We start from the raw sequence: 14,917 nt of genomic DNA on the forward strand, positions 1-14,917 counted from the left end.
ATTTCTACAGTAATCAGTGCTATACATATGCACTGTTACTGTAAAAATACACTGGCAGTGAAGGGGTTAACTTTTTTTTGAAAGGGAGGGGCTATGTGTGTCCCTAGGGGCGTGCTTTCTACTGTGATTGGCTGTGGCTTCAGATGTATGAAGAGTGATCAACGGTTCTACATAGTAGAACCGTATGATCATCCTTCATACACAGGGGAGAATGACAGGCAGCTTGTTTACACAAGCCGCCTGACTTTCTCCCTCTCCCCCGCCGATCGCAGAGTGACCGGCGGACATCGGGTCCGCCGGTCACACGCGCGGGGGGGGGGGTCCGTGACCACACGGGAGCGTGCCTCCGGGGGCGCGCGCTCGCTCCCTAGACCCTCACAAGCTAGTGACGTAGCCCTACGTCACTTTGCCTGTGAGGGGCTGACCGCCGACGTAGATCGGCGTTAGGCAGTCGGCAAGTGGTTAAATGTTCAGAGATATGATAGTTACCTTTTCAACATACTGTGCCCCAAAATGAAAGAACTTGAGGGCAATACTTCTAGAATGCATGGCACAAGCATACTGAAATCACTTTAAGGGCCTGTGTCAAAGAGTTTTTGTTAAAGAGAAGGTATGTCTAAAGCTTTTTTGGCCATACTTTTTCTATGGATCACTGGAGTGCAGTTCGTTCTGTTTTCAGCCGACAGTGGGCTAAAGCTTGTTGTTGGCTGACGTCACTCATTCGGTCAAGGCTCGGGAAAGATCCTGATCATATGGTCGGGATCCACTCAGGTACCTGGAGCAATACCTAGCTCAGGCTCTCAGTGATCCGCTGAGAGCCTGAGCCGGCCCCGCCACAGCTCAGCATTCCAGTGAGCGCTGGAGGGGAGAGCAGAGAGCCGCTGACTGCCAGTCACAGCTCTCTGCTGAGAGCGGAGGGGAGAACTGAGCGATCAGTGGTGTTTGATTGCTCAGCTCTCAATGCAGAGCCAGCGGGGGACAGATGCAGCATCCACCTAGGTGATTTTTTTTTTTTATCCTGAATTTCTCTTTTTAAATACAAGTCTAAGGGCTCTTTCACACACTATGTCCGTCAAACGGACTCCACTTTTCTCGGCGGGGGATCGATCCGCCAATCCCCCGCTGAGCAGAAGGATGACAACTGTGTCTCCGCGCTGTGTGCGGAGACACAGCTGTCAGTTCCCCATGCATCTCTATGGGGGAAATCGGATGGGAATGGACCGTCGGTCCGTTCTCATCCGATCCCATCCGATCCGCTGGACGGATGGAAAATAGGGGTTCCATCTGTCCAGAGTTGATGGATCGGATCGGGTCGGATGTCAGCGGACATGTCTCCGCTGACATCCGATGCCCCATAGGAATGCATGGGGGGACCGTTTAGATCCGCCAAAAAAAAACGAACAGGCGGATCTGAACGGTCTGCCTGTGTGAAAGGGGCCTTATAAGGTCTATGAAAATGGAAAACCCACTTGAAACAAATCAGCTGCACCTGATAATGAATTCAGAATAATCTCAGAAGCTTCCCAAACTGCTTCTGTCGACAGAAGCCCAAAGCCCATTGACACAGGCCCTAATGATCTATAAAGAACATTTTTAGGATTCTTACTGTGTCAGCCACTTTTTACTTTCCAACTTTAAATGATGTAAAACAAATGACAAAAGATACATGAACAAATCATTCTGAAAAGAAAACATTTACATCTAATTCATCTGATGAGGGCCCTTCTAGTGCAAAAGCTTACAGCATTATGAAGGTAGGCTACTTACCTGATCTGTCGGTGTGTAGTCATTTTGTCTGACGTGCTCAATTCTATCTAGAAAGCTAAAAACAGAAGAGGAATTGCGGTCAGTGCAAAAGTGACATGATCCAATACTGCCGGCTGCTTTAGTAGTATATTGCTATAAGGTCTCTTGCACAGGAACATCATTTACAGAATATAACCGTTTATTTTTACTCTCACTCTCTCTGCTAGCAAGATCCTGTATATAAAACATCAGTAAAGTCCTTTTGTATACAGGCATGTAAACATACACACGCACATGTAACATTCGTCATTGTCTTCTAGGTGCCAGTGTTGCAATTTATACATATATGCTCATATATACACTATATTGTCAAAAGTATTGGGACGCCTGCCTTTACACGCACAAGAATATTAATGGCATCCCAGTCTTAGTCTGTAGTGTTCAATATTGAGTTGGCCCACCCTTTGCAGCTATAACAGCTTCAACTCTTCTGGAAAGACTGTCCACAAGGTTTAGGATTGTGTCTATGGTAATGTTTGACAATTCTTCCAGAAGTGCATTTGTGAGGTCAGGTACTGATGTTGGACGAGAAGGCCTGGCTTGCAGTCTCCACTCTAATTCATCCCAAAGTTGTTCCATCAATCAGGTTGAGTTCCTCAACCCCAAACTTGCTCATCCATGTCTTTATGGACCTTGCTTTTTGCACTGGTGCGCAGTCATTTTGGAACAGGAAGGGGCCATCCCCAAACTGTTCCCCCAAAGTTGGGAGCATGAAATGTCTTGGTATGCTGATGCCTTAAGAGTTCCCTTCAAGTAAACTAAGGAGCCAACCCCTGAAAAACAACCCCGCACCATAATCCCCCCTCCACCAAATGATTTGGACCAGTGCACAAAGTAAGGTCCATAAAGACAAGGATGAGCAAGTCTGGGGTGGAGAAATTTGACTGGCTTGCACAGAGTCCTGACCTCAACCTGATAGAATACCTTTGGGATGAATTAGAGTGGAGTCTGCGAGCCAGGCCTTCTCATCTGACATCAGTGCCTGACCTAACAAATGCATTATGGAAGAATAGTAAAACATTCCCATAGACACTCTCCTATACCTTGTGGACAGTCTTCCCAGAAGAATTAAAGTGGTTACAGCTGCAAAGGGTGGGTCAACTCAATATGGAACCCTACGGACTAAGACTGGGATGCCATTAAAGTTCATGTGCATGTAAAGGCAGGCGTCCCAATACTTTTGGTAATAAAGTATACATGCGTGTAAATTATTATTTATTTATTTATTTTACAGCTTTGAACTCATCTGCATTGCTGATCTCTATGCAGTTGTGTGCCTTGTCCCATAGACAACAAGGCCCCTGTGTTTGGATACATACAAAAGGTTATACGACTACAAATGTGGCATTTTTTATTATTTTTTTGCCTGTGTGCAAAGAGGCTGATGTGTTCCCAACGCCAGTATTTAACCACTAGATGGCAGAAGATTACTTCTTCACCACTATGCCATATGCGGCCTCCCTGCACTGCAGCATGACAAGGCTAACTTTCCAGGATACCTATAGGGAAGGCAGTTTCTTATACACAGAGCACTAAACTCTATGGGGGAAGGCAAAAACTGTGCACAGTGAAGGAATAGGGGCACAATAATCTACACAAGCTTAACAGAATTTACACTTTATGAAGTTAACAATTTACTAAACATACGAATAAAGCTTTGTTAGTGTTGGCATCCTGGGATAAGGGAGGTTCTCCTGGAGTTTGCACTCTTGGCACAATCTATGTGACATAGCAGGCTTATCATGGCAGTGAATAACAGATTACTTTTTAAATTAGTTCTCATCAAATATGAAACTCATATTAGCATAAATGTTAGGAAAATTAGATAGTGAGCCACTATCTTTGTGCATTTGTGTCTTCAAATTCAGGTCCTCAGAACTTAAAGTCCAACTAAAGGCAAAACGTTGTTGCCCTCTTACTTCCTGTTTCAGCTATGGGACAGGAAGTGAAGGTAAATCTCCCTACTGGGAAGCACATGGCAAATAGATAACCTTACAGGGGTTATAATCTCACTCTAAAGGCCCGTACACACGTACCGATTGTCGGCCGAAAATGTTCGGCCGCCGAACGATCGGCCGATTTTCGGCTTGTTAGTATGATGCTTCCGACAGCCGACAGCGCACTTTCGGCCGAACAGAATCTGTCGTGCAAGCATTAAAATTTTTGTATGCCGACACCAGAACGGCCGATTGTTCGCCAGTCAGTACAGATTTCGGCCGACAGACAGCAGATTTGCAAGACTGAGCATGCTCAGAAAAAAAAAAAAAGACAAGGAAAGTTAACCATCACATGACATCACTTCTGCAGTCGGCTGTTGTTGGCCGACAAAATTCGTGTGCCGTCTTTTGCACTTTTCAACAGACAAGACAGCCCTCGGACAAAAGACGGCCGATCGTTTGGCCGACGATCGGTACGTGTGTACGGGGCTTTACGTTCTACTTTTTTGTCTTGCTTTATTTTCACCTGTTAATCTGGCCAGGTACACACTTCTTGTCCTCTATCTATGGAGCAGCAACGGAGCCACCCTTGGATCCACACAAGCAGTGTCTGGAAGGAATTGTTAGATGAACTAGTAGATTTAGATGGACTTTACACAAGAAGTTGAAAAAAAAAAAAAAACCCCAGCAGGATCAATAGGTAAAAACTTTTAATGCTGGTGACCGACTATCACATAGGTCATTTACGATTTTCCCTTTAGCACCACTTTAACCAGTACAGAGAGAGTTCTGTTTCTTGACAAAGTCCAATTCAACCTGCCTGCCTGCTTAAACACACTGATGGTTTTGCGATTGCGAAGAGTCGCATTTTGAAAATGCTAGTTTCATAGATGGCATGCTGATTCAGGGTCTCCAGAGCTATTTGAGTCACTGACCCACAAAAAAGTATGAAGATCGGAAGATTTGACTTGACTGGTTACGGCATAATTGTTCCAGATCAAGAATCTTCAGCACTAGCCAGCCCCATAATTCTTTCAGTACAGTATAGTTATAGCATTCCTTTATCAATGGTTCAGATAAGATACAGTGAGGGGAAAAAAAAGTATTTGATCCCCTGCTGATTTTGTATGTTTGCCCACTGACAAAGAAATGTCTTTTCACCCCTTCACAAAACATGACTTAGTACTTTGTGGCAAAACCCTTGTTGGCATTTACAGAGGTCAGACATTTCTTGTAGTTGGCCACCAGGTTCGCACACATCTAACGAGGGTTGTCCCACTCCTCTTTGCAGATCCTCTCCAAGTCATTAAGGTTTGGAGGCCAACGTTTAGTAAGTCGAACCTCCACATATTTAAGGTCTGGAGACTGGCTGGGCCACACCAGGCCCTTAATATTCTTCTTCTTGAGCCACTCCTTTGTTGGCTTGGCCATGTGTTTTGGGTCATTGTCATGCTGGAATACTCACCCATGACACATTTTCAATGCCCTGGCTGAGGGAAGGAGGTTCTCACCCAAGATTTGACGGTACATGGCCCTGTTCATCGTCCCTCTTATGTGGTGAAGTTGTCCTGTTCCCTTAGCAGAAAAGCACCCCCAAAGCATGGTGTTTCCACCTTCATGTTTGACGGTAGAGATGGTGTTCTTGGGGTCATAGGCAGCATTCCTCCTCCTCCTCCAAACACTGCGAGTTGAGTTGATGCCAAAGAGCTGGATTTTGGTCTCATCTGACCACAAACACTTTCACCCAGTTCTCCTCTGAATTATTCTGATGTTTATTAGCAAACTTCAGACAGACATGTACATGTGGTTTCTTGAGCAGGGGAACTTTGCGGGTGCTGCAGGATTACAGTCCTTCACGGCATAGTGTGTTACCAATTGTTTTCTTGTTGACTATGGTCCCAGCTGCCTTGGGATCATTGACCAGATTCTCCCGAGTAGTTCTGGGCTGATTCCTCACCATTCTCATGATCATTAAAACTCCACGAGGTGAGATCTTGCATGGAGCCCCAGACCGAGGGAGATTGACGGTTGTTTTGTGTTTCTTCCATTTGGGAATATTCACACCAACTGTTGTCACCCTCTCACCAAGCTGCTTGGCGGTGGTCTTGTAGCCCATTCCAGCCTTGTGTAGGTCTACAATCTTGTCCCTGACATCCTTGGACAGCTCTATGGTCTTGGCCATGGTGGATAGATTGCTTCTGTGGACAGGTGTCTTTTATACAGGTAACAAGAGAGAGTGTTCCTTATCTCAGCTTATTACCTGTATAGAAGAAACCTGGGAGCTAGAAATCTTGCAGATTGATAGAGGATCGAATACTAATTTCACTCATTAAAATGCTATTCAATTTATAACTTTTTTTGAAATGTGTTTTTCTGGATATTTTTGTTGTTATTCAGTTCCTCGCGGTAAAAATAAACCTACCATTAAAATGATATACTGATCATTTCTTTGTCAGTGGGCAAATGTACAAAATCAGCAGGGGATCAAATACTTTTTTCCCCTCACTGTATGAACTGCATCGGGGGTGCTTTGTTAGTTGGCTGGCTTATTAACCACTTGCCGACCGCCGCACGACTATCTACGTCGGCAGTCAGCCCCTCACAGGCAAACTAACGTAGGGCTATGTTGCTTGCTTGTGAGGGTCTAGGGAGCGAGCGCGCGCCGCCGGAGGCGCGCTCCCGCTCCCGCGTGGTCACGGACCCCCCCGCGCGTGTGACCAGCGGACCCGATGTCCGCCGGCCACTCGGCGATCGGCGGGGGGAGAGGGAGAATGTCAGGCAGCTTGTGTAAACAAGCGACCTGTCATTCTCCTCGCTGTAAAGACACTGATCACATGGATCTACTATGTAGATTCGTTGATCAGTGTCCTTACAGCTCAAGCCACAGCCAATCACAGTAGAAAGCACGCCCCTAGGGACACACACAGCCCCTCCCTCCCAAATAAAGTTAACCCCTTCACTACCAGTGTATTTTTACAGTAACAGTGCATATATATAGCACTGATTACTGTAGAAATGTCACTGGTAACCCCAAAAGTGTCAAAAATGTCAGTCAAGGGTCCGATCTGTCCGCCGCAATGTCGCAGTACCGCAAAAAAAAAATCGCAGATTGCCGCCATTACGCGTTAAAAAAAAAACAACAAAAATGACAAAAATCTTTCCCTTTGTTAGTAAACGCGATAACTTTTGCGCAAACCAATCAAAATACGCTTTTTTCGATTTTTTTTTACCAAACATAGGTAGCATAAAACAAATTGGCCGAAAATGTTAAAAAATTTTGATTTTTACATTTTTTTTGGGGGAATTTCATATAAAAAAATGTGAAAAATATTGCTATTTTTGCAAAATTGACGCTCTTTTTTTGTTTATAGCGCGTGATCAAAAAATCGCACAGGTGATCAAATACCACCAAAAGAAAGCTCTGTTTGTGGGAAAAAAAGGACGCCAAATTCGTTTAGGTACAGCGTCGCACGACCGGGCAATTGTCCGTTAAAGTCACGCAGTGGCGAATCGCAAAATACCCCCTGGTCGGAATGGGGGTAAAATCTTCCGGGGCTTAAGTGGTTAACCTTCATAATGAGAAGGAGCAGTAAAGAACAATCATTGTGGAGCCCTGCAAAGCAGGAAACCGATAGCAAATGCAATAAGCAAATGTGGCTGTCACTATTTTCATATGACTACTTGCCGACCCACCACAGTACTTTTGCTGCGGCGGGGTGGCAGCTACAGGCACTGCGACGTACTGGTTCATCACTGTTTCTGGGCTCCAACCCACCTACTTCCCTGAGATTTGACACAGCAGGAGTTAATCAACAGATCCTGGCCAATCATTCAAGGCTGAGACCTGCTGATTGGCTGTGTCAAATCACAGCCTAGAGCTTTGTGTTGTGTTGGTAAACAACACAAAGCTCCATACAGAGGGAGCAATTACTTTGATTCTTTTCCCTGCTAAGCAGGGAAAATAAATTAATCGATCTGTAGTACAAAGCAGCACACAGTAAACACATTAACACCTGCTAGGCACACAATTACCCATAGATGTTGACATGTTCCCAGCCAGTGTCATTAGTACAGTGACAGTGTATACTTTTGGCACGGAACACTGTATTGGTGTCACTGGTGATGTCTGTGTCAGCATCCACAAAGTGTCAATTAGCATCAGAATGCCCGCCGCACTATTGCAGTCTCGCTATAAGTCGCTGATCGACGCCATTACTAGTATATAAAAAATAAATTAAAAATTTCACAATGTAAACTACTTCTTGTAGATGCTATAACTTTCAGGCAAAACAATTAATATACACTTATTGGTATTTTTAGTTTATCAAAAATATGTAGCAGAGAACATTTTCCTTTTAATTGGATATGTTTTATAGCAGAAAGTAAAAAAATATTGTTTTTACGGTATGTTTTTGTTTATATAATGAAAAAAATTAAAAAGCCAGTGGTGATCAAATACCATCAAAAGAAAGCTCTGTTTGTGGGAAAAATTATATAAATGTCATTTGTGTAAAATGTTGCATGACCAGTGAGTCCCGGTTCACATTTCTGTGATGTGGGAACGCTGCGAATATGCAGCGTGATCCCGCATCGCATCCGCACCTCTGGCAGTTCACACTGCCATATGCGATACGCAGGGGGTGTCAATTAAAAGTTAACGACACCCCCAGTTGCGATTGCATATTGCAGTGCGATCTGTAAGTTCGTACAGAATCGGATCGCACTAGTGTGAACCCCTATGTGATCCGATTCTGCTGCGGAATGAAAAAATGCCTCATGTGCGTGTTTATTGCGGATGCGGTGCGAATTCAGCCATGCAAAGTGTATGGCTGAAATTCGCACCGCACATGAGATCGCATGTAATTTAGGAGCAGTGCGCTCCGAATTACATCCGATCTCCGCAATCGCACAAATGTGAACCGGTACTTAAATTAGCACAGTGCCGAATGGCAAAAAATGGCCTGGTCATGAAGAGGATAAATTCTTTCAGAGGTCATGTGGATAATAACAAACTACAGATAAACAGAATAAAACCCTGTTCACATGTGTGGAGTGTTTTGGATGCTTTGCCATTGAACTCTATATAATATGTGATTTGATGAAAGCACATCAAAGATACAGTAAACAGGATTTTTTTAAACACACTGCACATAAAAAACACACAGTGGTGATTGGGGCTGAACAGTGAATAATTTATTTATTCAATAAAAAACGAAACTTCTATACAGCACCTTTATATGAGGTTTGCTCAGACTAGTGTAAACCATGGTTGGGGTATGAGTTCCACAGCTGGGGAAGCACCACATACCCATCTGTACATCAGGACCACAATAAGAACCGTATAAGTGCCGGTTCACACTTGTGCGGCTGCGGAGATCGCATTTAATTCGGAGCGCACTGCTCCTTCATTACATGCGATCTCATGTGCGGTGCGAATTTCAGCCATACACTTTGTATGGCTGAATTCGCACTGCATCCGCACCAAAGACGCACAGGAGGCATTTTTTAAGCCGCATCAAAATCGGATCGCACAGTGGGTCACACTTGTGCAATCCGATTCTGTGCGTACTTGCAGATCGCACTGCGATATGCAATCAAACTGGGGGTGTCGTTAACTTTTAATTGACACCCCCTGCGTATCGCATATGGTAGTGTGAACTGCCAGATGTGCGGATGCGATGCGGTAACACGCTGTGTATTTGCAGCGTTCCCGCATCGCACAAGTGTGAACCGAGCCTAAAGTAGAGAGAGTTTGGAGAATTCTGATGACAATGTAAACAAACCCTTTCTACAGTAAAGTGTTCTGCAGCCTCAGGTTTTTTTCTTCCACAGGTCAAAACAAGTAAGATTCCAGATTTACCTGAAGTGACAAAAAAAGCTATGCCTCAAAGATTTATGTGGGAAACTGTTAAATCTGGTTTGGATTCGTACACATGTGTCACGGTGTCTAAATATTGACACAGAAAAACTTTAAACAGGGGAATAGCAGTAACGGTGACATAACCGGAGGAAACGGAAACAGTGAAGGGGCTTCATTAATTATATCAACTCTGAGAACGGTTCTCATTCTCCATAATTTACTGCTGGCTTCCTGGTCTCATGTCAAATATTACTATACACATTGGTATCTACCTTATACAGGGGGGTTTTCTATTAACAAATGAAGAAACATGAGGGAGAGGCTTCTATTTACTATAGAGATATAACGGACTACAAAAATCTAAAAAAAAAAAAAAAAAGTTTGATGATATAGTAAGAGCCTAAGAGCCCATCGTACCTAAAAGACTGCATACCAAAAGTGGCAGTGCCCACGTTGTCAGAATAATGTCAGGTGGCTCTAGTGGATAGGACGTGCCTACTGGAAATGCATAGCCAACCATGGCCCGATAACTGCACAAAATGTTCAGGTATCCACAGCTTGCTGCACCACACTGCATTCCAAACGCTCACATGTGAATAGCGCCTTTTATCAAGGGTCCCAATCGCTGCCAAGCACCCCATTTTCCCTGGGTGAATCTAGCTATAAATGTATTCCCTAACTTATACAATTTTCATACAACGGGCAGGGAAAGATGTGTGCAAGATCTCTTAAGAATTGTCGTCACAAAAAAAAAAATTATATATATAAAAAAGAAAAAGAAAAAATGCCCAGGATATTCCCACCACCCACAAATTGTCCTAAAAATGTCAGGGCACCCCCACACCCGTGAATTTGATCACTGGAGCTGACCAGCTTCAAGAAACAGGCAACACTATCTCTAATATATGTATCTATTGTTCTTCTCGTTAGCCCTCAAAAGACACCGCAGGTTGTACCAAAAGGTGAACACAGTTTGTGATTCATAGCATTCATCTAATGTCCATAGTCAAATGCTGAGCATTGGCATAACACGTATTATACAGGAGTAGGTTTGGAAGAGAGGTAATGGTTAAAGGACAATATGAGTACCCAGATGTGTCCCGATAATCACTTTAGATATGTTTTTGTACAAAGGCTAAAATTTCCATGTTTTTTGCATTTGCTGGCCATATTACATTTATCCCAATTGTCATCAGTTTCTCTTACATATTATTTAATTGCTGTATAGTGACGTTTCCAGTCATCTGCTTTCCACAACACCATACATTAAAAGTCATACAGGGTACTTACTGTACTTCCACATACTGATTATTTATATAGATGTCAGTACAATGAAAGAAATAATAGTATTTCCATCATGGTCATTCACCTGGATAGAAATTCATCTGGCAAGACAGATCTGCCATTAATCTTTGTGTTTACTATTCCAATCCCCCATACTCCAGAATAACTTTGGGGCTACTTCATAAATGGGCTTGTCTACTAAACACAATCTCAGTGTGTTTCAAACATGCAGTCCCAATCATATCTTACGTTTCAAAACTAATAGTTTGCCAAAAAAGATTACATAAAAAGGCTGTACATATCTGAAATTCTCAATCACCTTCCATTTTTCCCTCCACTCTCCATGTTCGATCAGTTCATTGATCCAGTATCATGGTGCCACAATTTCCACATGGCCTGTGGAATCTTGCGGTTTTTTATAGCATTAACACATTTTGCTTGCATTACCTTCTCTCAGGATTCCCTAATCTAGAAACGTAACCCTTACCAGTTAACCAAATCCACAAGCTGGTTGTACACTAGTAGAATTGTATTCAAAATGTTTAGTTTTAAGGTATGTCAACGATATTACAAAAACCATGGACACAGGGTGGGTTGGCTTGTCCGAATCTGTATGCTTATTTTACTGATGCGCATGTGCAAGCAATGCAAAACTGGTTGGTGGAAGATGACACAAACACATTGGTGGTGTTGGAGGTGGCGCATCTTGGTTCCTATGGTGGTGTTGGAGGTGGCGCATCTTGGTTCCTATGGTGGTGTTGGAGGTGGCGCATCTTGGTTCCTATGAGGCTTTGTGTAATTTACTGTACAGAGGTTCCTCAGGCCCCCTTACTCACTACCCAGTCCATGAAAACTGTTCTCAAGGTCTGGCAGTTGCAACGCCCTAAAAGGTCCCATCAGTGGTCACCCCACACACTTCTTTGGCTGAACCCCTCCCTACATCAATTCTACATCTTACACAATCCTATTAAACGGGCCTCCAAAGGAATAAGGTATCTTAATCAAATATGTTTCGATGGTGTTCCTAGAACTTTTGACCCCTTAAAATCTCAATACTTCTTCCCTAACTCGTATCTGTTCCAGTAACTTCAATTGTGCCATGCTTTTCACTCGCAATGCTCTAGTCAATCTGTCTCCTTTAGAGTGTCAGGGATGGAGTCTCTGTTGCGGAATGACTCCCTAGTGAAACCTCTCGCTACAATATGCAAAGCTCTTTAACCTACTATACATGATGGACTTGACAATTTTTTACTGTGCTGGCACGAGGAGGTCCCGGAGTTAGACTCCAGGCACTGCGAGGATATTTGGGACTATCCCATGCAACAGTTGGTCTCTGCTAGGGATCGACTGGTAAAATTTAAAATTCTCCATAGAGTTCACTTTACCCCTCAAAAGCTGCGCAAGATTTTCCCCACACATCCATCTAAATGTTGATGTTGTACGGAGAACCCAACTACATTTATACATGTATTCTGGGAATATCCAGTCAGCCAGCTCTTTTGGACAGATGTATCTAAATGCATTTGTTCAGTTACGACTGTTTCGGTGCCATTATCTATGATTATCTGTATACAGGCCCTGGTTTATCTGTTGGCTTTGTCCAAGGCCATGAAAATTTTGCTGGGCTTGCTACTATTCATTGCCTGAAAATCTAGATTACTCAACTGGAAATCCCCTCAGGCCCCTACAGTTGATTTCTGGAAGTCCATAGTCATTAAGATGGTGCCACTATATAAATATACTTATGAGTCTAGAACAGTGATAGTGAACCTTGGCACCCCAGATGTTTAAGAACTACATTTCCCATGATGCTCATGCACTCTTCAGTGTAGTTGAGCATCATAGGAAATGTAGTTCCAAAACATCTGGGGTGCCAAGGTTCACCATCACTGGTCTAGAGGATGCCCCAATAAATTCTCCAAGGTCTGGAAAAGTTGGACCAAATCTTCGGACAAGGTAGCTTCTGTCACCACGCTTCCCTAAAAATCTCTGTATTACTCTCTGGTACAGGAGGCGGACCTTTTCAGAGTGCTGGAGTGCTGTAGGACTTAGCTCTCTACTATATTATTATACTGTATCTTCGGTGAAACACATTTGTTTGCCTTCAGGCATCAGCTGCCATACTAATTGTGTGTTGTGCTATGTGCTGAATGCATTGTGTTTTTTTCCTTTAGGCCTAGGTATGCCCAATAGGCAAGTCCCCTAATGTACATCCTTTATTAATCTTGTTGTCCACTGATGCAGGTCCACACCATTCACGACAAAAGACAGTCGATGACCCGAACAAAAGGAAAAAATCCAGGGCCCCCTGAGACCTTACTGATCCTGATGGTTCCCTCATAAGTAAGCTGCATCCAGGTACAGACATCCATCCTTAAAGCGGAGTTCCGGGCACAGAAACCATTTTTCAACAAACATACCCCCGGGACAGTCAGGGCTAGTACATTCCACAATGGCTAGCCTCTGATCTGTCCCGGTTCGCACTTACCTTTTAGAAGAAATACTCACTTATAAAATTTCTTCCACAGCGTTGCCATCTCTGTTGTGGGCAGCTGAAGCCAGCGCGATCCTCTTCGGCATCCTCTTCCGCGTCTTCTTCTCCCAGAATGCGCCTGCACCGGCCCCTCTCGTCACTTCTGGTGCGGCGCCGCATTCCTCCACAGCTTCTGGGCATGCCCAGAAGCTGTTTAGCGGGGAATTCGGCGTCGCCCCAGAGGTGACGAGCGGGGCCGGCCCCGTCGCATTGATTCCTGGGAGCGATGACGTTCAGCTCCCAGGAATCATCGCAAGACAGGAAGTGACGTCGGAGCCACGGCACAGAGGGAGGAAGTAGAGAATAGGTGAGTATATTCAATCTCCAATTACAAGGTAAGTGAAAAAAAAAAATGCCTAACTATCCAATTCCTTTTCAGGTGAGGGAGACCAAGCGGATGGGCACAAAAAAAAAAGTTTGTTTTTGTGCCCGGAACTCCGCTTTAATTGATCTAGCTCTCTATTATCTACATGCAAAATTGGCGGCAACTGTCTGCCTGTCATTAGTTTAGAGAGCCTGAGCGGCCACTGCTATTTGCATGCCCCGGTCATTCCAGCCAAAAGAATACGCTGACTCTTGCTGCTGGAAACTGGCGTCTGCATTTAAACATCCATGTGAATGTGGCCTTTACCTTCTAATGATATAAATAAAAATGTGTGCAGTTTTCAGTTTCACAGCTAATATCTAAATAACAGGTTGGACACAATGATAATTATAGTATCAGAAAACAAGTTTCAGTTTCTTTACTATGGTGCTATAAATAACACAAAAAGTTTTGCAACTGTGCTTGGAAGCTTGTAGACTTACAGCGTCCAAGTCTTACCTAACTAAAGATCTTTGTAATCCTGGTCTTTTTAAACAGACAGCTGTTCAATGACAGTGAAAGTTTAACATCCCTACCCTGGTGTAAATTAGGAGCACACAGTTTACCAAGACAGGGGGATCTTTCTGACAGTTATAAAAAGCAGATTTAGTGCAGAGAGGCTGTAAATGATAAATGTACATATACATGTACAGACACAGACAAGAAGGCCAAGTGTTCTAAAAATAACTTCAATTGCTTATCCTCCCAAAAAGTGAACTGCATAAACATAGCTGTGCAAACTGATGTACCTGCTCTACATCTTACCACACATGTATAAATAGGACAAGGTTACATTAAGCAGTAATCCTCCCTTCTCAGGCTCTAACCTACCTGTTACTAGAGCTACAATCATATATATATATATATATATATATATATATATATATATATATATATATATATATATACACACTGCTCAAAAATATTAAAGAATCAGAGAATAGCATCAAGTCAACTCCTGGGATATTGATCTGGTCAGTTAAGTAGCAGAGGGGGTTGTTAATCAGTTTCAGCTACTTTGGTGTTAATTAAATTAACAGATTCAATAGATGGGCAACAATGAGACTACCTCCAAAACAGTTTTTAGGGAATCTTTTTCCCTACTCATCTTTTCTGACTGTTTTTCACTAGTT

General features: G+C 43.4%; 1 protein-coding gene across 2 annotated transcripts in view; it reads right to left on the reverse strand.

The window, feature by feature from the left end:
* GNAL (G protein subunit alpha L) overlaps positions 1-14,917 on the reverse strand; it is a 493,784-nt gene that overhangs the window by 21,613 nt on the left and 457,254 nt on the right. For both annotated transcript variants that reach the window (XM_082258085.1, XM_082258086.1), the window contains exon 6: positions 1,768-1,822. In XM_082258085.1, coding sequence (XP_082114211.1) covers positions 1,768-1,822 — 55 coding nt within the window. The remainder of the gene's footprint in view (positions 1-1,767; positions 1,823-14,917) is intronic.

Source organism: Pelophylax lessonae (assembly GCF_965119305.1).
Source record: "Pelophylax lessonae genome assembly, chromosome: 5".
In the NCBI taxonomy this organism is placed as follows: Eukaryota; Metazoa; Chordata; class Amphibia; order Anura; family Ranidae; genus Pelophylax; species Pelophylax lessonae.